This window comes from Dermacentor variabilis, chromosome 6 (assembly GCF_050947875.1).
Source record: "Dermacentor variabilis isolate Ectoservices chromosome 6, ASM5094787v1, whole genome shotgun sequence".
NCBI classification, from domain to species: Eukaryota; Metazoa; Arthropoda; class Arachnida; order Ixodida; family Ixodidae; genus Dermacentor; species Dermacentor variabilis.
This window is the reverse complement of record NC_134573.1, coordinates 99,885,417-99,912,292: the sequence shown is the minus strand read 5'-3', so window position 1 is coordinate 99,912,292 and position 26,876 is coordinate 99,885,417. Positions and strand designations below refer to the sequence as shown.

The window sequence follows — 26,876 nt, the reverse complement described above, 5'->3', positions numbered from 1 at the left end:
CGTGCGTGCGCATGTGTGCGTGGGCGTGCGTGTATATATGTATGCGTGTGCGTGTATGTGTGCGGGTGGGTGTATGTGCGTGTCTGTGTGCGTGTGTTTGTGTATCTATGCGTAAATTCGTGTGTGTGCTGCCTTCTTTCCTAGTGGTGGGTAGCAAACCAGTAGTTTCGCTTAACCTCACAGCCTTGATCATCTAATTGCTGCCTCTTAGAATATAAAGTCCATATCAGTCAGCCAGTCGCTTAATATACCGCACGCGGCTAGGTGAGGTAATCTCTTACCCTCTTGCTCTACCCGCGTTTGCGTGGCGGCGCAGCCGACAACCCTTATTAAGTAGTCAGGCGAAGGAAGGTTAACAAAAACGGTGAAGCTCATCATCGAGTCCAATTAACGAGCAGAGCTTCCGACTGCCATTAGCGCCGAGGAAACGCCCGAACTTGAGAAAGCGAATACGCGGGGGCGGGGGGGGGAGTTCTTCCCGACAGAAGAAATCGTCGTCACCGCGATGACACGACAGGAGTTGCGGCCGAGCGAGGGTGGTGGTGCACTCGCACAGGCAGGCAGGATTCGGTGGTTTCCGACCCCCCCTTCCCCGCTCTCTACCTTTTGCTACCGAAGGCCACTCTCGTATAAGGAGCGTGAGTGCGCGGCGGGGGGGACGCCCGCGCTCTCGACGCCGACTCAGGAGCGTGTTGGCGTGTCCAAAGGCGTCGGGGCGGCCGTGGGGACAAGAGACACTCCTCCGACTGCCTCACTCGAGTCCACGGCAGCGCGCACGATCGGCGCGCACAGGATTTCAGAAGGCGCGCGGGGCTCGATCGGCGAACGGCGACGAGCAGCGACGGCCGCACCATGCGAGAGAACAGGGTGAGTCCCGATTCCACGACGCCGGCACTATACAGTGTGTTGCGACGCCGGTCCTATGTATACACTTCGAAGAATATTCTCGTGGGACATCCGCTGCACGTTGCGATGCACGTCGTCTCCAGTAATTTTGGATGTTACCTCAGAAACGTTTACATAAAATGGTGATGCCGAGTATTGTCACGTTGTTGTGACGGTGAAGAATAAGGCGCTGCCAAGAAATAGGGGGTCAGGACTCTCTAGGAAAGACAATGTTAATTTAGGACTTCGATGTCTTTTTTGCAAATACTGCCGAAAATCAATGAGTTTCCAAAAGGATAGAAACACGAAGTTTACAAATCCGTAACTCGAATAAATCGCAGTTCCGTAAACTGCATCTGTTAACCACCTATAAAGAGGTCAAATTTGACATATCAATTTACAACGTACGAGAAAGTGTTATAATGTTTAAGGGAGTTTTGAAAAAGTCCTACTCACAAATTAGTAGCGGTGTATTTCAGAGCAGCATACAATATATCAGTTTTGTCCACTTTAGGTGTAATAATAAGTCGCGCCTATAAAATGCGGACACCACCTTTTACTTCAGATTTACCAAGCTTTAAACTTCCATGCTTGAGCTTTTTCAAGTATAGTGCAATTTCCGAGACTTTCTTTCAAGAACTGATCGCATCAAATTGAATATTCAGTTAATACACATACTAGATCCTGATCTTTTTCAATGCAACAAATCTGATTAGAATAGCACGTGCAGTGGTTTCTCCGATTCCTCCCTTCCCACGTGTTTAGACAGAAGCTCCCGAGCTAACGCCGCAGATCTAGAACTGGTTTCGTTGTTCCTTCTTGTCTTTCTTTCTTTCTTTCTTTCTTTCTTTCTTTCTTTCTTTCTTTCTTTCTTTCTTCTTCTTCTTCTTCTTCTTCTTCCTCTTCTTTTCTTTTCATTCTTTTTTTTTTCAATGGCAATCACATGAATGCTCGAGGTGCGCAAGCGCAGTCGGCTTTGCTGTCGTCATGCTGTCACGATATCGTCGCGCGCGCGCGCAGTCCTCACGCAGAGTGTGAGGAGGTCTCCAGAGACCCGAGAGACGCACGGTACTTAATGTGTTAACGCTGCAAAAAAACGAGGAAGTCCTCGTGCTCCGCCCAATCGACTCTGCCACACAGCCAAGGCAGCGTTGTGCCGCCCACTGCTGTAATGAGCGTTTGACGCCCAAACACCGATGATCTTACTCAACAGAACGGACAGCACACGCTTCAAGCTGCAAACGCTGACGATTTCTCTTCCTCATTGCTGTCCTATCCTTCTCTTCCTTCTTATCTCATGCAACGTCGAGGTGGGACTATTGCAGCGCCGGCGGCGGTCGGCGCTCCTCATCGCGCCAGCATTGTGAGACGCCTGATAGCTGCCAGGGCGCTGTCTCTGCTGCGCAGGAGAAGTTGACCCGTGCGCCGTGTCGCCATAGGCACGTCGTCCCCGCGTCTTCTGAGAACACCGTCTGAGGAGCTCCAGCACAACGCTAAATCTTGCTATCGCTGTCAATGATTCGCCGTTCGGAAGAAACTGCATACTTTCTTTTTCCCGTTTTCCGGTGGTATAGTGGTTCACTGGCTATGACCGTAGTAGGTCACTGAGCTTGTAGATGAAATTTGTAGTTGAGGCAAGAAGGACACCTATATAGAGCACAAAACGAGATTGCCTTTCGTGCAGTTGCGTTCTTCTTTTAAACCCTGATCTTCAGGTAGCGCATCGAATTCACTTAGTGAATCGGTGACAAAAAAAAGTTAGTGTAACAATATGGATAATGGGTCATACAATGTAAGAATGCATACCAAATTAAAGATGTTCCTAATAATTGTCTCGACATCAAAAGGAAGTACCTTGAAAATCTGAGCGTGCGCGCGACCCTCATAACGTGTCTCTTCTTCAAACGCTTGGGTCGTAATGGTGCTGCTTCCATTCATCCGCATGGTCAGCCTCTTTTCACGTTCACTGCAGGACGGCCTCTCCCATCGCTCTCCAACAACCCTTGCCTCGCCGCGTCAGACTCCAATAGCTGCCAACGCCTCCCAATTTCACAACTGCACCGGATTGTCCTCTGTCATTCTCGAGTGCGTTTTCTCCCCCTGGCACCTTTCCTGCTGCCACTAATACATCCCAGATTATCTTTTCTGCGAATAACACGACTTGACCGATTCAATTACTTCCTCTCAAATCCTCACTAGAATATGCCCTATACCGGTGTTCTAATCCACACCATCGGTTTTTATCACTTAGCTTTACGACTGTCATGTCCGTTTGTGTTACTTTTCCGTTGCCTGCCTGGTGCTCAGTTTCTTTCTGAGGTTCTTTTTTTTATTCTCGAAATTTTTATTGGCAGCAACTCATTTTAGGGCGCCGCTTATCACTTCCGGCGTGCGACGCGGCCAGTTTTTGTGCATTTGCTTTTAACTGTGCAGCGTATTAACCATAAATGTTACACTTTCGCGCTCAGCGGAAGTTGTTTCACACATTCATGCGGCACTATTTATCCGTAACAAGCATTCTTAAACAACTTATCTATGCAGTGCTCAGTCACACACAGGGAGCAACAGCTTCGATGCGCCGTTAATCACTGGCAAGGATCGCAACACACATTACACAATCAATACGGTGAAATACCATTATAATGCACAGTGCGTTCAGTCACTGAACCAATGTGGAAATATTTGTATTCAACACGAATCTCGACAAGTAAAACGAAACACAGCGACTCGCACAGTATAACAGCAAAAAGAAAACGGGAACCAAATGGAGCATATAAATCTGCTTTTGGTTCAGAACTTCCTCCGAAAACATTTCAATCGTGTTTGAAGTACTTTTTCGGAACTCTTGATTGACTAAATAATTGATCGTGTGATTCAGAATCGCTATCAATTTTATTAGGTTCAGGACAGAAAATAACATGCAAAGGATTATGCAAAAGTAGGTCCGAGAGCACGTCTTTAGGAATCTCCTATAGCATAAAGTACGCAGTAATTGCTATGAACAACAGTTTAAAAAGACAAATATTAAGCTTAATAAGTTTATATGAAGGAAAACAGTTGCTTTTTATTGTATACCAAGTGTTTAACAGTGTTTACCGGAAGTTGGTAGAGAGTTTTAAATAGATAAAAAATGTTGGAAGGCGTTTCAACCTCCAGTTGAAGTCGAAGAACCACAAAATTTTCCTGAGCGTCTTGGGGGGAGGGGGGGGGTGAAGACAGAGGCGTAGTCACTGCAAACTACGCTACATTATATATATATATATATATATATATATATATATATATATATATATAGAGAGAGAGAGAGAGAGAGAGATCAGAAGCAAGTAGATCAATGGTGAAGTGGTTATTTGAGAAAATGAGGGCGCAATGGAGGCGTTGTGGCAAACGAAAACTTCGAGGTTTATTTATGCCAACAGTTTAGAGAGTGGAACACTCTCTAAACGTCAGGGCAGTTTTAATGTTGTACATACATACATACATACATACATACATACATACATACATACATACATACATACATACATACATACATACATACATACATACATACATACATACATACATACATACATACATACATACATACATACATACATACATACATACATACATACATACATACATGATATATATATATATTGTTCGGAATTTTCTCTTATGAATCTACATAGCGTGAGATGCTTTTCCGAATGTGGACCCTAGTTTATCGGATCCTTCACATCGGAACGGAAAAATTGCTTTGTTTGGCGTCCGATGGACCAATTTTTAAGATGCTTGTTGCATATACAGAAAAGATCTACCGACTGCTGCGAACCTATTTCCAATTTCAGCATAAACATTTCTTAAAAAGTGAATAAGAAAAGGCGATATCGCGATTCTGTAAACTGCGTCTATCGGCGCAGATAAAGCGAACAAAAGTGGTTAATTATACTCCCCTCATAATTATACCAATATTTTTAGTACGACTTTTCAAACTTACACGAACTACTTGCCACTTTCGCGAGAACTCTAAACCCATAATTCCCCACCGAATAGACCTAAATTATAGAGTGTGCAGAACTACTATTTTCATGTTTGGTGCAGAGTTATGTACAGTTGGACATGTTTAACATTTTTTTAACTATGTATACCGACTTTCGGTAATTTATTCAAAGCAAACATTTAATAACACCGTTCTTCCACTAGTCGGTACATTTTAACCTTCTTTCTTAAACGGCAACAAATTTTACCAAATGCGTTCAGCTGCTGTCCGATGAAGCGTATGCGCGCGCTTCACATATATTTGAGAGAGAGTGAGCGAGACAGAAATCATGAGGGAAAGACAGGGAGGTAAACCAGGCTCTTAACAAGGCCCGGTAGGCTACCTTGCACTGGGGAAAGAAAAAAAAGGAAACCGAGATGTTAGAATGAAGAGAGAAGTTCAGACTTTGCACTGTACACACGCAGTCGAGCGTTCAACGTCGATCACAAGCGGTCGTGAAGGCTGGCGCTTTTCAAGAACCATAGCAGCGCTTTTGTGGCTTTATACATCGCAGACGCGCGCGGACACGGTCCCATTATCATATCTTCTGTAAAAGGCCTGTGCTCTAAGGGCCCCAAAGCTGTCCGAAGGGCAATCCCCTCAATATTCGTATGTTGTGCGGTCAATCAGGAGATGTTCTTTATCGTTTCTTCTGTGCCACGTATGTTACAGTCGGTACCGCCGGTCATTCCAAATTATGAATGTGTAAGCGTTCGTCAAAGAAACTCCTACTCGCAGGCGGCACAGTAACGTTTCTTCCCGACGGGTGAAACCAAGTAAATGCTGCAATTTCACATCTGGGTTCCTGGGACATAGGCGTCGCGGTTGTTGAACTCTGGTGTATTCCATCACCAATAAGGAGATTCGGGTTGGCCCCTAGCAATCTAAAGCTTCCCCTTACCCTTATTGTTTGTTTATTTTTTTCTTTTCTCTATCTCTGTACCTCTCTCTTATTTACACGCCGTTGCAATTCTGCGGCCACGGCGTCCTGCTACTAAGCACGAGGTCGCGAGTAAGACTTCCCAGCCGCTGCAGCCGCAGTTCCGATACGGGCCGAATATTGTCACCACTTGGTCGATATTACAACCACGAAGCCGTTCTTTTTTGTCTCATGGTGGCGGCTGCCGGTTCGACCCCGACACCTGCACGCCATTTGCCGTTTTTTTCTCCCCTCTAAATTGACGCACGTATCGCGAGAGCGCTCAGTCAGGTGTTCATACGTAACAGTCAGCTGATATTGTCAAAAGCAGGCTGGTTTAACCAAGGGTAGGGCGTTAGTGGGCCCCACTGACGGTGCTTCTTGCGTCAACTGGCCCGGCCATTTGAGCCAGGAACCAAATGCACGCGCACTGCCCATATTCCGCCCCCCCCCCTCCCCCAAAAGTCATTGGGCTGCCAAAACGACGCTCAACAGTGGGCTGTTGGTTTTACCAGCTGGTCGTCTTTAAAAAAAGAATGTCAATGGGTGCCAAATTTTGTAATGGCTTTCAATAAATTTCAGTCGCATACGCAAAGTTTGTGCTCGATGTATCGCCACGTTATTTTTGTTTTAATATTGTGTTTTTGCGTGCAGTACCTATTGCCCAAACGGGCAACGTCCGTTGAAGCAGCGGTGTATACGTATAAAAATGCCCCCTTTGAATTCTATGTATCAATTCTCGACTCATACCACACTTCTGCGCTTCACACATTAGCGAATGAAATTTTTTAATAGTCCTTTAACATTGTATGATGATAGCGACAATACATTTATTTAAATTAGATGGGCGGTTGTTGGATTGAGGGGAGAGCGAGGAGGTGTGGAAATTAGGCACGTCGCACTGTCTAATGTGTCGCATGCGAAGTTGCACAGTGGAAATATGCTTTTTTTTAATGACCCCTTATGGAAAAATGTAACGTCCTTCGGCGAATGCTTCTAATTAATAGTGCTTCTTTGTGGCCTCTTCTAGTTAGAATTGCTGAAGATTCTTCTGTAAGGTGGCAAGAGAAGAGGAGAGGCGCTCGCCGCGCGCCCTTTCGCCCTCGCCCGATGACACACAGGCACACAGGCACACAGGCACACACACACACACACACACACACACACACACACACACACACACATGTATATATATATATATATATATATATATATATATATATATATATATATATATATATATATATATATATATATATATAGCGACTTCCATGGTGCGGCTGTAATAGCCTTTACTTCCCGTTATCGGGCGTGCAATAACCGAGAATCCCGAAATACACACGTCAATCAGGGTGGCAGTTCAAGTGGTGGTCTTTCCGTTTGCTAAAGTGGGGCCAAGTTCGCAATTTTTTTTTTCGCTCGTAAATGATATCTGACACTGGCCGGCTACATCGCCAATAGTATGCCCAATGTCGGAACGAGCTGGAATTCGCTCTTACGAACAGTTCCGGCGTAAGAGCGTTTTGTGAATGCGGGTGCAGCAAGCTGAGGTGGTGGTGTTTCCAGCAGCATGCATCGCCGACTCTGCGAATACCGAGACGCACGACTTAAAGCGCATCCCTTCCCCTTCTTCCCTTGCTCTGTTTGGTAAGCACCGCACCGGCCATTCGTCGATGCTTGAACTCAGCTATTCCGTTGCCTTGTCGAGCTCTCGCATTCGGCAGCACCAGCATCACGGTTATCGGGACAAGCACCACGCAACCGTCGATTACATGGCGAGAACAGCGATGTAATACACATTGGGCAGTCACGAATAGCTGCATCTGGGTGTCCGGAGTTATTTAGAGAGGACCAATGCAGCGTGTGGAAGCGTCCATTTGGACACCCACCACGGGGCCGCTGCCAAGGTCGTCCGGCGGTCGTGGCCCGGTTAGGTGGAAGGAAAGCGAGCGAAACGCGCCTTCAAGTGGGAAGCGGCCGCTACGGACTTTTCGCTATTTCGTTCCCGCCTCTCGACTCTGAAGTCAGTCGCCTGGCCTTAGTGTGTGCTTTTACTTTAGTCCTGTTTCGCCAAGCTGCCTGAGAACGACGTCGGAAGCGTGACCTTGTTTGTGTTGCGGGAGATTTTGTTTGCACGTGCAGAAGGAACGCGCGTTAACGAGCGATCGCCATCTTGGCAAGCGGGTAGGCATCGCCTCCTCTGTCGGGTAAGAAAAGAGAAAGGGAGAACTGATAGTGTCCATGAGTAGGTAGACGCGCAATAACGTTGTACGAAAAAAGAAATCTGGAAAGTAACCGCGCCTTCCTTTACAGGGCATGACACCCTCGGAGTTCCAAATGTTATTATTATGTGCCAAAGGATACAAAATATTTGAAGGTAGGCTGGCAAATTCCGCCCGGTGGCACACAACAACCCCCCCCCCCTCCTATAGAAAAGTAAAAAAGGGGAATAGGAAAAGAAACACACAAGAGATGAAGTGCAGTAACAGCACGGGCCATAACTGCAACTCAAAACGCCCATGGCTATCACACTCGGATGTCTCTTGAAATAAATATGGGGAGAGCTGCAGGATGGCGACATCATCATCATCATCATCATCATCATCATCATCATTATTATTATTATTATTATTATTATTATTATTATTATTATTATTATTATTATTATTATTATTATTATATACAGCCTAAATTTTTGTTCACAGACTTCCAGGCGAACTAAAAGATTATCAAACGGAATCAACTGCCGGTTATCGGTTGTGTTTCAAGCAGAGATATCGCACACATTTACCCTGTTGCGCGCTGTTGGGCACTGTTGCTTACATCAACATCCAGGCAGTTTCATGGTCTTACTACCCCTACGCCAGCATCTCGCAACTCTTTTTTATTTTTTTATTGTGTGTGCACACAAGAAAATCTCTTGCGCCCTTGTTTTTGTACTCTTGTTTCGTCATGACGAAACAAGAGTACGAAAAATCAAGTTCCCACCGTAATTCTTATCTGTTGTCCAGCCTGTATTCTAAACTATACCTGCCTATCATATCAGTTCGTGCGAGAAGGCTGGTGAAAAAGCGTCATTATCGCGTGATCTTACAGCAAGACTGTTAAGAGGAGCTTAGAAGCCGATTTCGTGCGGCGAAGGTCGGAGTGTGGCGACGGTGAGCTCTGCGTTGAAGTACCGAATTTTATTGTGCGGACACTCGAATCGCAAAATACGCCGTCGGCGCCGACGCTGTCGTGCTGCAAACCGCTCGACGGCGCATGCACGGTTCGTGCGTCGAATTCTATGTATAGAGGGCCTTCAGAGGCGCGGAGTGCGTTTGTCTGCAAAAACGACGAAGCGAAGTCAGCGCACCGTCAACGCTAATACGCGCTCAGTCGCCTCGGTGCCGGAGCCAGCAAAGCTGCGTTATGCCTTCCGCTGCCGGCACGAGCGTAGTGCGCATGCGTACTATCAACTGTAGCGTTCCTGCTGAGCTGCTGTGTGTACGCATTGCTGACTAACTCACCATTGAACGCTTGACTGTATTACTGCCCACCGGGCTCAGCCTTTCCCTTATGACTTCTATCTATCTATCTATCTATCTATCTATCTATCTATCTATCTATCTATCTATCTATCTATCTATCTATCTATCTATCTATCTATCTATCTATCTATCTATCTATCTATCTATCTATCTAAGCGGAATAGGCAGCAAACGTCAAGCTAACGTTAACGAATATTTCACTGGTGGCTGGCGCTTACTAACACCGGCGGTTTCCCGCGTGCAGGAAAGAAAAATGTTAGGAGAGAGCATTGCGTTACGCAGCCAGCCTTGGCTAGCAAACATTCCGTGAAGCCAGCCTTTCGCTCAGTGGTGGCCCGACACGTGGCCTCTTGCGTCGAGATTACGGAGCAAGAACCGAGGTTAGCTGAGACGTTTGGTTCCCAGAGCTACGCCAGTAGTTTTCATTCGGTGCGCGCTTGTTCAGCTGCCCTGCCGTGGCTCTGCCTGGAGAGCGGGAACACGATAGAACCAACCGCGCACTTTGACGCGCGATCACGTGTTCAGCCGACAGGCCTGGCATCAATCGCGTTGCGCGATGCCCCTTCCTAGCTTTTTTCATTCCTCCATGGTTTCCCGGCGTTCTCATCTCGCGCCCCATCGATAGGTACAACACCGCCGGAAACGTATAACAATTTCGCCAGCGTTGTGAGACGCCTGGCAGAGGCCGGGGAGCTGTTTGCGGCGCAGCAGCAGTCGTGTCGCGTGCTGCATCGCGGCAAGACATTCCTACCGCGTATGTTCAGAGCCCCGTCCTATGCTGTGTTCCATACATAGCAGTCAACGCTGTGGAGGCTAGAGAGACTTCTGGCAGTGGCTTCGTTCGCACTTGGATATAGTTCGATGTTTCTTGACCGCAGTTGTGTGCGACTGTTATTATATAGGCCCAGTACTGAATGAAGCAAGTTTTAATCATTAGAAAGAAAGAAACTTCGGTATACGGCTGCTAATGCGTTGTTTCAGATCATTCTTATATTTAATTTTTTGTTCTTTCCGGGTTTCTTTATTTGCGACCCCTCGCGATGAGCTTAACGTGCGTGCTCACGCGAGCGAACGCTGTTGGCGCGCAGCGAAGCATGGACGGAACGCGCGGAGTGATAACTTTTCTTGGCCGAACTTCTTGCGTAGCTTCCACAGCGTTGACTGCTATGGATGGAGCCCAACGCTAAATCATGCTTTTGCCGTTAATGCTTCACTGCTTTGGCGTAACTGCATTTTGTTTCCTTCGAAGTGCAATTATTAATTAATTTAAACTTAACAGTTATTTTGTGAACGCGTTACCGGGATCGACAACACCTTCCTTGCGCAATTCATTAGCGTTAGTTTGCTTTTTTTTTCTCCCACCACGTTTTACTGGATCCACTTTGGAGGTCATTCAATATAAGCTATTGTAAGAAGCGCACACAAAAAGGCACGTTGTTATGTCGTGACAGTACTCCTTTAAGGATTGGGGAAATAGAAGGATATTTTTTAGTCGCGGAGAAAAATGAAAACTGGCAGTCTCGCCCGCAGGGCGAATTACTGACAACGATAGCAAGGTTTAACAATGCGCAAGAACTCCGCGGATGGTGTTCTGGACGCACGCAGGTGCGATTATACGCGGGTGCGCCGAAAGTCCCGGCACGCTTAAACCCTTTCTTTTAACATGTCGAGCAGTGCCTGTGATGACGTCCCACAGGTGCCACTGCACTGCCAATGAAGAGCGGAGCCAGGGAAATTACAACACTTTCGGATTGTGCGCGAGCACTATGTCCTTTTTTGGTTTTGTTTTACTTTTTGATAGTGTGAGACGATTTACGCCAATAGGTATTGCGCTGTCAACGAAATATCTCGTGACTCTTGCCGCGCGCTGCAATTCTCGAACGTTCTGAGGAATATTTCCGCTTACTTACAAGACCACACCTTGTTGGAGGAACTTAGGTGGTTTAAAAATGCGGCAATATATATATATATATATATATATATATATATATATATATATATATATATATATATGTATAAATGGCATGGATAAACGTATAGCATACTTACTATACATAAATATATACAGAACATCATGGTGACGGCGGAAATTCATATATATATATATATATATATATATATATATATATATATATATATATATATATATATATATATATATATATATATATATGTATAAATGGCATGGATAAACGTATAGCATACTTACTATACATAAATATATACAGAACATCATGGTGACGGCGGAAATTCATATATATATATATATATATATATATATATATATATATATATATATATATATATATATATATATATATATATATGTATAAATGGCATGGATAAACGTATAGCATACTTACTATACATAAATATATACAGAACATCATGGTGACGGCGGAAATTCGCCAGGAGTGTCCATGTAATTGCTACAGCAATAAAACAAGAAGCAAATCCTGGCTTTATACTACATCGTAACTGCCCAACATTAAGGTTGAGGCCTGTTCAACGACTTGGTGAGCGGGAAAGCTGAGGAAAGAGAGGGAAACAAAGAGAAGAGAGAGAGATGTAGCAACCTTATGAGCATTAGTTCTGAAAATTTTCTTTTTTACCATTGGTCTTAAGAGAAAGTTGTATCTTCAAAAAAATTCGATTGCGTGCTTAGAAACACTTGACACCATCGGTGTCGCAAAGGTGCTTCTACGTTTCTTTCTTCTCTTTTTTTTTTCGGACATTGAAGAAAGCCTCACAAGCCGAAAGATAACATACAAAAAGAAAACAAGAGAACTTAATACTCCGAAAGGCTAGCTAAACATGGGCGTCCAGCCATTTGCCAGGAGCGTCCGATGGTTAATCATCTACCTTCTTAATAATTAGCAGGCCACACATATCAGTCTCGCTGTACACGAGCATTTGGACATAGAGATTCACAGCCCGGCGATACTTAAGACACAGCTGACTCATTATGACTTGCTTAAAAGATTATTATTACTATCATGGTTCATTGTTGTTGTTGTTGTTGTTGAAGTCATGCATGATATTGTACGCAAAGGAATACAATCAGAAATTTCTACGAACCAGGAGTATTCGAAGCGATTCGCGACAGAAGCCGCGTTCGCGCGCGTCGCCGTTTGCGTGTGGACCCCACGCTCTACAACCGTGGGCGAAAGGGTTGCACTCGAGAGAGAGAGAGAGAGAGAGAGAGAGAGAGAGATGAGAGAGAGAGAGAGGAGAGAGAGAGAGAAAAAAAAAATAACCGGCTGCCACGAGCGCTGTCTCCAGTCGGGTACCACGGCCGACTTCAATCCATCTCGTTTTTATCCGCGCGCGACTTTTTCTCCGCCACTCTCGCCAACTCACGCGTCCCGCCGCCGCAGCGTCGCCAGCGACGACGTCACTCGCATCCGGCCCAGATTAACGATTCACGAACCCCCACACACACGCGCGCGTACGCACCCGCTAGCGCCCGCACTGAGGACGCGAAGCGGCACGGCACTACAGCACGAGCTCGCCCACGACTCCGAGCGTAGTCGGGGGTGGTCACACTTTGCCGCCGCGGCCGCCGTCCGCGTTGCCGTGAGCCGTGCTGCGTCGTTTTATCGCAGCGCCACGATCGCGACGCCTTTAGAGCCCGCTGGTGCGTCCTTGAAAAGCGTGACGAGATTGTGCAGGTAGCGGGAGAAAGGAGAGAGCGCTTTAAATAGCTCGCATCTCATAATGAAGCACGAGGGCGGAATAGAGGGACCACCGAAAATGCCGTTGCGGGAGAGGACGCAACAATGATGACGCTGAGACCCCACGCGACACGAGTACACACCAAATGTATCTGCTGCCCGTGGGCAACGACGCTCAAGGTTTCCATTCATTCACGCCTTCTTTTTATACGGCGTGAATAGTGTTACTTGAGTTGGGTTCATAGAAAGAGATATGCATAGGCACGTGTCCTACCTGTACAAAGTATGTAAGCTGCACCAGCGGCCGTTCTTTGCATGGTTGAGAATAAGCCTAGGGACAGCGATTTGAAGATTACGCGACGGCGAACGAGAAATTAAACTTCACGTTCACAGCCGGAAAGCTGTGATCGTGGTAAAAAAGAATGAATGTCGGAGTTCACATCGGTTTGCCACGTAAGTCGTTGAAGTGCGCGTAGGAGAGCGTTTGAATGCGCATCGGCGTGACGCAGTGCGCAGACACACTTCCTAGTATCGATAACAACCGCACGCTACTGTGATATTCCAAGACCTAAAAACCACCTACTTCTACTGCACTACTGCACAGGAGTGTCAAAGGGAAAGAAAGTCGCAGTTTCACCCGAAAGGCGAAGTATCGAATGCGATAGCAAATTAGTCGACAGTCATGATAAGCAAGCATATTCGTTTTATCGGCCGTATGAACTTGTAAACAGTCGCGTACTAACTAAATTAGCAAGCGTGGTGTCAGCGCGCACAGCAATCATGAACACATCACACTCGATGACTGCGGATCCACACTAGCTGTGAAAACGCTGGCGTGAGGAAACGTGTCAGCAGCAGCGAGCGAAACCTTCGTGCTGCCTATCGCTTGAACGCAAGCGGAGCGCCGAGAACACAGCGCACGCGAAGCTACGATCCGTCGACGCACCTAGACTCTGCCCCCCCCCCCCCAAAGCAGATCGCTTTCTAGATAAATCCCGCGCGGCCGCGCCATACTCAGTTGCTGCCGAAGTACAAAGCCCCCCCCCCCCCCCCTAATTTACCAGGCCACCCGGTTCCTTAAAGCGCGACTGAAGACGACGGGCTTCCTCCCCACTTTCCTCCCTTGCGCGCACGAGACTGAGCCGCGATCGTCGACTTATTGCCTAGCACGCTTTCGCTTCGTGCAGTATCATATATAAGGCGCGCTGCGACGCTGTTATCGCCCTTGCGCTTTATGCGGGACGCCACGGCGATGGCGATGGTAAAAACGCGCTTGCAGTGTCCACATACTTGCTATCGCAATAAACAGTGTATGTGTGTGAAGTGCAGGAAGCCGGTCCCTTCCTGCTAACGTAATGCTAACGTATTTATCTCGCATTTGCCGTAAAATCGTCACTGAATTCTCATTTATTCATTCATCCTCATTTATTTCTCATATCGTTGTTCTTCTAAACGGGATGGTCGAGACGAAAACTCTACGACGACACGAGATACAAAATAGGAGGCATACACACACTTACGACGTATGCGTCGTGCTCGTTCGGCTTACACTGATAACTTTTTCCAGCCGCTATCGCGTACAAAAATAAAAGATATACGAGTATGATTATAACGCAATTTAGGCGCCTCCACTTTCCGCAACGAAATTATTACGTCCGCGCTGACAAATTCTTCCGATAAACAACTGCATACGTACGCCACGTGTATGCCAAAGCAAGCCAGCGCATTGCCAGCGAAGGACACCAAACATTGACGCGAGCATTTTAAGGCTGCAACGAACTTTCGTTTGTATTGCAGCTGATCCTCGTGGCCGCTTTCCTGCTGCTGCAAAGCGGTCTGGAGCCGGCGGCTGGCCAGAGCAACCATGAGAGCACGGTGAGTGGATATACTGACTCCAACGCTTCCAGGCCAATTCCCGCACGCCCATCACCCGCTGACGCCCATTCACAAACAGGCTGCACTTTGCGCGGACGTTCAATTGCCTTAACTTTCGTCATGTCGTATTAGGCGAGAGACATTCGGAGTGTACCCCTGCATACTATGTCGCAGATCTTTCTCAGTCACGAGTTTTAAAAAAAAAATCGAAATTTCAGAATAGCCAACGGGGCATTGTGTTTGCGCTGCATTGCAGTAGGTAAATTACAGAGTTAATCCCATCACCTGCGCTCTCACTTCCGAGAGCCTGTTACCACGCTTATTCTATACCTCACCAAAAAAAAAAAGAAAAACATCATTTCCACCATCTTCTGCACTCTAACAACATCGCGATTCTGGCAGGGCACTGTATTTACCGTCGGCAGAAATGCCTGGACGGTGATTTTAACTTCAAATCATTTTTTAGGCGAGAATATGACTACTGGAATGGGGTGAAAAGTTGGGCGAGTTTGTATATACCCTCATTTTGTATAAGAACAGCTCAAAAAAGGCGGAGAAGGCCACGCGGGCAAGCGCTGTCCCACAGTACTTTGCTTATTTGCACGATAAACGCATGTACTGTTCGTAACGAAATATGCACGCAGTGATCTGCGACAAGCGTCGTAGCCGCTTCTGTAGCAGAAGGGTGCCGGTCACAGACGCTCGCAGGCATTCACAGGTGACACATAACTTGAAAAGCATAACTTCAGGGATATGCACATATTTTCTAACACCAGCGTAGCAGACTCGCCCCCATTATGTTCGTATTTCTTTGGGACCATCTGTATCCACCCGAATTTTGTCTGTAGCGATCGTATGGGAAGCGTTATGACGACATGCTGCTTGTTCTAGACTGCACGTAGTGAGACCTTGATAATTATGTACCTAAATTTGCCTAATCGGGGATAAATTAGTGAGCAAGCGAGTTTAGAGGCTAATGCATATATATATATATATATATATATATATATAGAGAGAGAGAGAGAGAGAGATTGTGAGGAGAAAGAGCCCCTATTTTCTGCAACCCTTTAGGGAGCATGGTTCAGAACCTCCTAATGCATTTGTGATTAGAAAACTACGCTTGCTGCAGCGCTGACTACAGTGTCGCAATCAACAGAGTACAGGTAAAAAGGGAGAGAGAGAGAAAGGAGCACTATTAGCCGATAATGAAGTGCACGAATTTCATTCGGCCAGCTGTGGAATTCAACAGTGTTATCTAACCAAGCACAATGTCAAGGTTGCGATACCTAAGTAAATGGCAACACGAAGCTATCTATCCGGTGACCAACGAAAGGTCACACTCACTCGTCGGCGCTATACCCAGATACCCCGTTCCAACCCGACCACATAGCGTAGATGCGATAAGGAACATTGTACCGGGCAGCTTTATCCCGTTCGATGTGAATGTGTTGTAATCTGACGGCGGATGTGCTTCCGTAAAGAATTTGCCACTGGCTTCTAGCGCAGGCCTCGTGACAACCTATAGGCTGAAAGCTCACACGGCGGTGGGAATCGATTAGACGTATCGCTTAGACGTACCGGGAAAATTCACCCCTGCACCAAGCAAGAAGTGCCACTAACTGCCCATCTCCCTCTTGCCCCGCGATACCCGCACTAGATCGCCCTGCCGCCTGTAACCAGCGCCCAAACCCCTCCCCACTATAATCCCTAACCGTCCACTACTGAAAGATGAGTAGCAATGCGAAAGAGCAGACGACACCAGGCGCGTGGTCTCTTCCCTCTCTCTCCCCCCTGCGTCGTTGCGTGCGCCGCACCAGCCCGGACAGTTCCTGACCGAGAAGGCGTCCATGCCCTACCAGTTCTCGTACTTCGCCGGCGGACACGACGGCAGCCACTCGCGCCACGAGACGCGCGACGCCAACGGCCGCGTCTCGGGACACTACACGCTGGCCACGGACGAAGGCTCCCAGCGGGTCGTCTGCTACGTGGCCGACGAGAACGGGTTCCGCGCCTGGGTCGACACCAACGAGCCGGGCACCGACAACCAGGACCCCGCCGACGTCAGCGTCCGCTCCACGGCGCCCGGCACGGCGGGAGTGCCGCGCGGACCAATCAGGGGCGTCTGCGGCAGCCCCCCGCCCCCGGCGGGACCTCCGGCCCAGACCCAGATCCTGGTGACGTCTCCGCCCGTCGTCATACCACCTCCGGCGCGCAAGCCGGCCTACGTGCCACCGCCGGCCGTGCATCATCAGGAGGTCATCGTGCCTCCTCCGGTTGTCAAGGTGAGAGATCCAGACGACAGTCTATTTATTCGTCGATGCGTTAGCATTAGGAGTGTCAAAGTGGAAAAAGTGGGGGAAGCCAATCACGTAGTAGAGGTAGAGAGGGTATGGGAGAGCTTAGGAGAGCTTGTATGTGTGTAGGAGTCTGTCTGTATGCATACGTATCTCATACATATGCTTCGGGCCACCGTCATTTGCACTTCGCCCCTCCATGCAGGCCGTGTATCGTGTGAGCTCCTGAACAACACTTTGCAATGTGGTGAACGCGGTTTAAATCATGGATCCAAGATCTCAAAGAGGTGCAACGTAATGATAACGCATTTCTCTCGCATTTACCGCCAAATTGTAACAATTCATTTATTTATTTATTTACTTATTTACTTACTTACTTATTCGAAGAATACTCTCATTGCATTTTTGGCGTTACGGAGAGAAAAGTGATACATGAATGATACAGACAAGGAGGGGATGTTTCCATCTGGGTAGAAATCGAGAAGAAGGAACGATAGCATGAGTTCGCATGGTAGCTTGAAACTTGATTGAAAATGACTACTGATACTCAAAGAGATGTTCGAAGGTGCGACAAATACAGTGGATGTTGCTCGTGATTATTTCTTATCCTGCGAAAGAGGCAATGGAGATAGGCGAGGGGTAGACATGTGGGGTAGAGAACAGAAGAGATGGAAATGCTTCAGTGAGGAGATACTAGCAGTGCAGGAGTAATTAGCAACGATGAAATGTACAAGTACGGCCGGAACGCAAAATCAACTCATTTTGCGTTCAGCCGTACCGTGACCATGATTTCAGTTTCAAAAACTTGAAGTTCTAGTTTTAGAGTTAAAGAGTGTTAAGATCAGTTGAAATTTTCTGTATAAATGCTTAGGGAGGCCTTCTTGCGACGTTTTGCGTGGTTCTTCATCAGAATTTTAAGTATCCACTGGTGATCGGGATTCCTCGATCTGACCGCGCTCGTTGCACCAATAATATTTTCAATACAAATAACATCGTGCGGGCTGAGCCGAGCTACGTAGGGCGACCTCCGCGGTACATTTCGCGCTTCCCTTGCGCCTAGGCCTGCGGGGCCACATTGCAACAACGAAGAGCCTTTGAGCAACCTTTAACAGCAGAAGCTGCGAGGGCGGCGAATTACCGTCTGTTGCAGTGGACGTCTCGCGAGAAATTTATTTCCATTTCAGCAAGTTCTCCGCGATTCTGATCAGCATGGTGAAGTTGGAGATTGGAATAAGCAACGCGTTGAGAGATGGCCTCGAATACTTCGTTTAAAGAGCTATTATTCTCTCTCACAATAAGCAGCGAGAATAAGCTAGTAACAGCATTAAAAAATGAAGACTGGTAAAGCGAGCGTGCCAGCAAATCTTCCTCCTGGAGTAACTCAACATTACTCGAAGATACAAGTGCGTGCATATAGCTTTGAGATGTGGCAGATCTTCTGCGCGAGTTTCAATACTTCGCGTAACACGGCAAATGCACAAGAAGTCCTGGCAACAAACTGATAGGGCTCAATATTCTAAAGGAACGCTTTCCTTACGAGAGACATGGTTGTGCAAGACTTTGGATCAATTCTGGCTGCCAAGGCTTTCTTGTTTTCTTTTACTGTGCGCCGAAACATACGAGTCGACACGCAAGAGATGTTGAAACCCGTTCTAATCAAAATACGTCCGTCTCGACGGGAAATCTTACCCGCGACCTCGCACTAAACATCAGTGCACCGGAACCCCTGAACCACCAATGCCGGGAAGTTCTTTACACAGAATACATCAGCAATCACTAGCAGCTTTTCCGGTAACTCATTGCACTTTACAAAACGTCGCAACAAATGAGGCATGGACGGCGGCAGCAGCGTTTGTAAAGACATCTTGTAATGCTTTGTTCAACCACAAATCGCTAGAAAAGTTTCTGCGTTTTATACTGTTCTCATCTGTGGACAGTGAAAGAATCACATTACGATCAGGAGTATGTTGCTGCAGACGCCTTTTCAGCATCAGCTCAGTTCGACGTATCCATTAAGAACAACAATAGTTTTATGCACTCTAGTTCCACTCAACCTCGCAAGATGGCGCCACTAGCAGCGCAGGTCACGCCTTGGTCTCGTCTCCAATGTCACGGTGCTTCGTAAATTGGTAACACGTATACGGACAAGCTAAATATATCGATAGTATGCATATACTAACGGACAGTGGAGAAGGAAGTTATTTCTAACGCCAGCCTCACAGAAACCTCTCCCCCTCCCCCCATCGTCGCAGGTGTACCCTCCTCCCGTGCAGCAGGTCGTGGTGACGCCGCCGCCGCGCAGGGTGACCTACGTTCCCCCAGAGCCCCCGACGTACGTCGAGCAGCCCCCCGTGCGACCCTACGTGCGCAAGGTGGTAGTCAAGAAGCCCATCAACAGCTACCACGTCCCTCCACCAGAGCCGGTAAAGACCTACTACGTACATCCCCCGCAGCCAGCCAAGACGTACTACGTACCTCCCCCGCAACCTGCCAAGACCTACTACGTTCCACCGCCGTCTCCACCAAAGACCTACTACGTCCCGTCCCAGGTACGTGCCCTGTTTATACTGTTTACTCAGAATATGCGACACAGAGTATAATTTATCTGCTTGGGGAACCGCGAGATTCACCGTTAACCAAAAAGTGCTACTTATGTAGGTACGTACATCGTACCCCCCTGAGGGATAGGCGGAGAGACAAAGAAAAGCACTTCAAAATGGGGGTTGCTAAGCATGGGTGAGTGGAAGGCAACGCCTCCATGCAGTGTACATAGTAGTGTGCATGCCTCGCTCAAACAGGACGCACGGACTGTTCCGCGGCAGGTGGCGGGGCCATCGCTCGGCTTTTCCTGGTGGCCTCCGTTCCAAGGAGTCGCCGAGCCAAATGGTTCAACTGTCCGAAACAACGCAGAAGATAAGCCAAGGCGAAGCGGAAGCGCATTTTATCGTCCACATCGTCTTGTCCTGTCATGCGCGCTGTAGGCATAAAGCGCATTGGAATGTTCCTCTAACTTGGCTGTTCTGGAGAGAACCAGCACATTCATAAAGACACGTCCCCGATGGCCACGCGAAGTTCGCGATAACTTTGGTCTGCGTGCGATCCTTGTGGGGATTCTGGCACATCGAATTCCCGCTTGCACGCACTCTCCCGCGTTTTCTCACGATGGCGCCCAACGTGTTCGCAGCCCGTGGTGGTGGAGCCTCCGCGCCGACGTCCACCACCGACTCGCCGCCTGTCGTACCAGCCGGCCCGCGAGGAAGTGCTGCCCCCTTCGCGGCCGACGTACTACGACACGCCGCCGACGCCGCCCAGGCCTGCGTCCGTGCAGGAGGTCTACGTGCCTTCGAGACCCGTGTACCGCGGCTCCTCGTGCTCGGGCTACTGCGGACCCAAGGTGACGGCGCGCATCGAGCCGCGGCCGGAGCCTCCTTCGTACGTCAACACACGGCAGGACGTCAGCTACTCGGTCAGGAGGGGACCCTACATCGCGCCAAGGTATCTGTCCAAGCATACCGCAACAGACGCACTGTCGTCATCAAAGAGCCGATTTTTATCGGTTGCCCTTTTAGTCGTTTACCTAATGGCGATAGTAAGTAAGAGTTTGCACCGGTTGTTGAAGCATCTTGTCGCAATCTATTGTGCCTTCGATATGTGTAATTAATCAAAGTTTTATTTACGATGGCTAATTATATACTTCCTCTTTGCATTTGTTCGTGTCGTCTTATTTGAAGCCTCTTATGTGTCATATGTATAATCAAGCGAAAAAGAAAGGCCAAGAGAAAGGCGGTAATAGACAAATGTTTGCACTGAAGTCGCGGTGGCAATAGCGGTCATTTTCAGAGTACATGCTAGATGGCGCCAGAACAGCATGCTGTCAGAAAACAAAGGATTCATGACGGTGGGTAGTATCTGCGCCTTGCTATGTGGTGGGAGTTTTTCATATTGCACATGAAGTGGTAATGAATGAGTAAGCAGAAACGTCAGCGGCACGATGTACAAGGGGGAGTTGATTTTCCTATTGTAAGTACTTTCAATCTTGCTTTATGCGGAGAGCAGAACGTTTCTTTTGAACTGTTAAGTATACAATATGAAACTAATTTCGCGCACATATACATATTGAAGGCGACTACGCAACCAAATGGAAGCATTTATCGATCACACTGTATTGCTCTGAAAAATAATTGCTTTAAATGTTATCATTTTCCAAAAACAATAATTAAACAACATTTCAGAAGAAACTGAAACAGTATTCGTTGTCCTGTTCTGAATTCCAGCTTCCGTCGCGATCTCTTCCGACGAGTGTTTTTCTCTCATTTTCTTTTTATCTCTAATAATACAACATACATTACCGTCAACGGAGTTTGCTCAATGCTCGTTGTGCGGTGCTTGTACCCTCTGTGCAATCGGAGAGCATAAAGGAAAATTATTTGGTTGCAAAAACCATGCCCTAGAACAACAGAGACGACGACATCTTTATGTCCTACGGCAGTGCTTCCTGAACCCTGTCACCTCGAGATCCATGAAAAAAAAAAAGAAATCAATTAAACGCGGTTGCCCTTCGCAGGTACGAGCCGTGGACTCAGTCGTCGTACAAGACGTACCGCACGTATAACGAGCCGCCGCAGCCGTGGCGTCCCAAGGGGGACGTTCCGATCGGCGTCTCGTACAAGATGAGCATCTCCCGCAGTCCCGGAGGCCCCTACCCGTGGCAGGACGAAGTGGTCAGCCGGCCCGGTCCTTACTACCGGCACGCGCAGCCGTCGACGCCGCCCTCGGGACCGCACTACTACAGGTATATATGGGCGATTCGTCGCTCTCTGTATCAGCACTAATAGTTGATTTGGCCGAAACAACGGACACGCCATGCCCCTGAACGCGTTTAGCAGCACTCGCTCTTGGGCCTTGCGAATTTATGAGTGGGTGAAAAGAAAGAGATAAAACGAGTACGTTAACCAGGAAATCTGTTGGTTGGATATCCTACTCTGGGAGAAGGGGAACATGGAAATATACATAAAGAAAGAGAGAGAAGGCAGTTAATGAGTGCTGCAGACGCTTGCACATCAACTTCGCCCAAGCTCACCCACGCCGCTTGTCTTCGTAAAGCACAAAGTTCCTTCGCTGCCTTCTGGGCCGATGAGCGGCGTGGACGGTGTTCCGGTAGTGTCTGCAGCTACGGTCAGTGGACGATCGTCTGGTCGCCGCAATCCATTGGACGCTGATTTCCTTTGCATGTCAAACCGGAAATAGTGACACAGCATATTGTCTGCGGTCTCTTTGCAGCCGCATACATCACACGCAGCACTTTCAACTGTTTCAATTACTGCTGAATAAACGCTCGCTAAAGACGAAATTAGAAGCACCTTAAGTGGGTCGGTCACATACATGTGATAATACAAACTTGTCCATTCGTCGTCTTCTCGAAATATTCCCGGTCGCACTACTTCGAGAGCCATAGAAACTACCAATGCACAGCGCTGTTAATTGGAAGACTTCTGGTTAAGCTATCTTTAGCTTAACCGCAAGTGTGCTCATGCAGTGAAATCTGTGCTCTCACATCCAAGTTGTACACAGATTTGTCGCCCAGGCGCGTTTTCCAATCAAACAAGACAACAAAAAAAGTTTCAAATCTACTCGCGCATTGCCACCGACGATTTCTTGTGATTATGAGGGTGGCGAGTCATGCTATAGTTGGTTAAAGTTTATATTGAATGAATATTAAAGGACGCTGAAGGATAGACAAAATTCTACAGAAAAGCAGACAGCCTATGCGCTTCGCTCATAATTGAAAATTTTTATTGAGAACAGAGGGTATGTAGGTTGTCAGTGTTCCGGTACGCTTCAAGATCTGTTCAACATTAGCCACTGGCCTGCTTAGAGCACAGTCGAACGCGAATATATTGAACCAAAGTAAAAATAACTGCCCTTTATATCGAGCACGTGAAACGTCCTGGGCGACGCCCATGTGAAATTATCCCCTCATTTAGCCAACGGGGCATTGATTATATCGAACTCCGGGTGTCCGTTCGAGGCCTCGAGGCTTCGCCCGACGCTTCAAGAGTCAGGACGTGCTTTCTGTGGGGAATCTGATGAGCCATGGTTAAGCGATGAATAGTCACTTCGTAACGTATATTATGATTTACTGTAGCTGGGCGATGTCTCGGTGCATTTTGCTTAACTAGGTATTGCGAGAACAAGCGAGAGAACGCCGTTTTAAGGACGCCCGGTGAGTCCGTGCTTGAGGGGTACATCTTACGGGCTTGACACCTTACGGGCTTGACGCAGAAATAACGCAGAATTGTGGCCTCTAGCTGGTAAAGCTTCGCCAGAAATATCGGCGCATGGTGCCTTGAGTTCACAAAAAATAAAAAAAAAACCTAAGATTAACTTTTTTTGCTAATTAAACTGATAACTGAGCACAACGTGCATAGGTATCGTGCGTCCTCGTCTCTATTCTTTGTGAAACAATATAGAGAATTAATGTAGGTCAAGACAGATGATTTGACTAGGCACAGAACACTAACTCTCACAGGGAAGGAAAAAAGCTGGATGGATAGCATCGCCACGATCACATTCCCGCTCGACTCTTCATAACGTCACGAATTATTACTCTTTGTTCAGGGCTGGTCTACAAAATAAATTATGATTACACTGATTTCAAATTCAATAGAACTGTACCTGCCCATAAACGACCCAAATACGCGAAAATACCATGAAATTATATATATATATATATATATAGCACTAAAAAGTTTGAACTCGTTTGTAAACTTCTAACCATTTGCGCATTAGCGGGTTACATATCAGAACGCTTTGTACAGCTAGACTGCGTTCGAATAATTTTGGTGGCGCTTGAGTGTTTTCGTTGACGGGAAACTATATATAACAGGACTGCCACATTAACGATTATGTCGATCCGGTAACCTGGTATTCCGAAAACGCTACTACATTTGCGGGCAAGCCAAATATCTAATGGTGTGGGTGCGCAAAGACCCAGCACGCAAGCTCTCGGTTAAACTGGACCCTTATCTGCGCATCCAGTGAATGCTCTACCACGCAGGCAACGTTCATTCGGCTCGTTTCTTTAACCCCGCTTCAAGCTAGCGCTACGACGTATCCGCTAAACTGTAACCACCTGGCACGTGCAGGCCTGCTGAGTCTGCGCCCGAGCCGGTCTACCCGTCGCGATCCCAGGGAGGCTACGCCAAGAACGACCTGCAAGACGACGACGACGACACGTACGACTTCAAGAGGCCCAGCTACGGTTGAGCGCCCTCGAACTCCCGCAGTGGCCCCCGACTGGCGACTCGGCAAGGCAGGATCTCTCGCGAACCAGGCAGCTACACCTACTCTACCCTTCTTCCCTATTTCAACTCAATAAAAGCCAACAAAAGAAAACGCCAATTAAAGAAAACGCTTCTACGCCGCTGGACCGTCGTCATGTGTACACTCACAACGCTACGCTAACAAGCTCTGTTCCATCGCACGTGTGTGTCGTCCGTGTGTGTGTGTGTGCTGTACGTGGAACTTCTTGCACTTCCGCCACCGGTGGTGCACTTTCACGAGAGTCGCGGCCTGCTACACGTGACCGTGTGTCGTCATATTGCCCTCGCGCCCCGTGCGCGATGCTGCTTCCACATAGTACACAAAGCCTCGCAGTGGCACAGACCACTGTTGCCGGCGTTGATGTGAAGACGAAGCTATTTGTCAGCGACGTCAGTAAGCCTCACGACGGCCTTACTTGTGGCGAATTCGGCAATTTGCACCGGTGCGCACTGGCCGGGTAGCACTGGGGCTGCGATGATTGGATAAAACTGCGCATCAGCGCGCCCTGGTATGCGGCGGTGCAATTTGCCGAATTCACGATTTTGTTTTAAAGTTTTATCTTTTTTCGGTTAACAGCAACAAACTTCGTCAAATTCGATGTGGTGTCTGCCGAGAAAAACTATTTCTCCGTTCCCATGTATTTAGATAGGATCTCGCGATCTAAAGCTCCCTCTCAACGTCTTCACCGTAAAAGCGTTGATTATCAACTACTGCAGGATATTATCAGTCGATAAGAAGCAGTCCGATATGAGTAATGCTGTCGAGACACGCGAGGACAGCGTGAAAGGTGTTTGGGAAGGAGATAACAGATAATTAAACTATCGCACACACCGCAACATCCGTCGCGAAGGACTTTATGTACTAGTGGAAGCAGCATCACACACGGAGCTGGATTACATGCATGATTTCATACCAATTCTGCGTTGTCAGCTACAAACGTTACCAGCGGTTAGCTTGATGTGCTTCGGCATCCACCTCTCGTTGAACTTTGCATTCATTCCATTCCACGCGTTGCACCAGCGTTTCTTTTCATTCATTTTCTATTCCACTTTCGCTTACGCTAGGGCAATTATGAAGGCTGTCGAAGAGGAAACAAGCGACTAGAGAAGTTGAGCAAATTAAGAGCGAACAAATTTGCTATTGCTTATGGGGAGGCTACACTACGTATAGATAAAAGAAACGAAAGAGGTGAGAGGTAGGAAGTTTAACCACACGGCACGTCCTGTTTGCTACCATGCACTTGGGAAAGGGGACATGTGTTGAAGAGAGAGAGCACAGTTTCACGCACATTTGAAGGTGCGGACCGAGTCTACAAACAGTCGCCAACACCTGTCGACTTGAGGTACTGCAATAATGCTTTCGTGGCTTTCTATGTCATCGAAGCGCACGGCCATGGTCTAAGGATCATCCTTTCCGAAAATGGTCGATACTGCAGCCGGTTCAATGCTATTCGGAGAGCTTCACGCTCGACATCGTACCAGGTACAAATACATAGAATGCGTTGAATAGCTTCTGTTGTTGCACAAGAACCTCACGTGGGCGCATAACCGACGTTGAACGAGTACGCTTTTATGAGTACCACATCGAGCCAGAGGTGGTTCCAAAATGTCACCTCAGAGCGGAAAACTATTTATGGCACCTGTGGCTTTAGGGATAGATAAAGTGTTGGATGGATCAAGGGTATTGGAATTGGCCGGGCTCCCACATGGGCGGACCGGACGGCCTCATCGGCGAGGCCCCATCTACAGCAATGCCAGTATTTCCAGCCAGCTACTGAAATATAACTTCATGCCCTTTAGCGATAGCTTGATGGTGGTCCTCTCTTATCTCCTATACCATCTGCCCATGAGTTCTGTGATATAGAAGAAAAGGGAGAATAGTGTTGCTGCCTTAGAGTAGCGAAAAATCTTGGGAGTTGCATAAGCAAGCAACACATGTGGGACACAATGGAGGAGAGCGGTGACAATGGAGCGGTGATAATAGGTGGGGTGATTGACGTACAGCAAGGTCGGGGGACAGGGATCGAGAAGCCAAAGGGGTTAACGCGTCCAGCGTAATGTTTCAAAGGAAGTGCAAATCGCATTGTGCACGATGCCAGAGGTTGACAGGCAAAACCCGTCGCGGTTGCTCAGTGGCTATGGTGTTGGGCTGCTAAGCACGAGGTCGCGGGATCGAATCCCGGCCACGCCGGCCGCATTTCGATGGCGGCGAAATGCGAAAACACCCGTGTACTCACATTTAGGTGCACGTTATAAAGAACCCCAGGTGGTCGAAACTTCCGGAGTCCTCCACTACGGCGGGCCTCATAATCAGAAAGTGGTTTTAGCACGTTAAACCCCATAATTTCTTCCT

General features: G+C 47.7%; 1 protein-coding gene across 2 annotated transcripts; it reads left to right on the top strand.

The window, feature by feature from the left end:
- The first annotated feature begins 665 nt into the window (after positions 1 to 665).
- Positions 666 to 24,620, top strand: LOC142584948 (uncharacterized). Of its 2 annotated transcripts, none has more exons than XM_075695315.1 (7): positions 666 to 867; positions 14,830 to 14,907; positions 16,767 to 17,189; positions 19,454 to 19,750; positions 20,386 to 20,696; positions 21,766 to 21,993; positions 24,347 to 24,620. In XM_075695315.1, the coding sequence occupies exons 1-7, from the start codon at positions 853 to 855 to the stop codon at positions 24,465 to 24,467; spliced, it is 1,473 nt and encodes a 490-aa protein (XP_075551430.1). In that variant the 5' UTR covers positions 666 to 852; the 3' UTR covers positions 24,468 to 24,620. The 2 variants fall into 2 exon arrangements, with proteins under 2 accessions (XP_075551430.1, XP_075551429.1); XM_075695314.1 differs by having other exon boundaries at positions 667 to 867; positions 16,725 to 17,189.
- Positions 24,621 to 26,876: the final 2,256 nt, after the last annotated feature.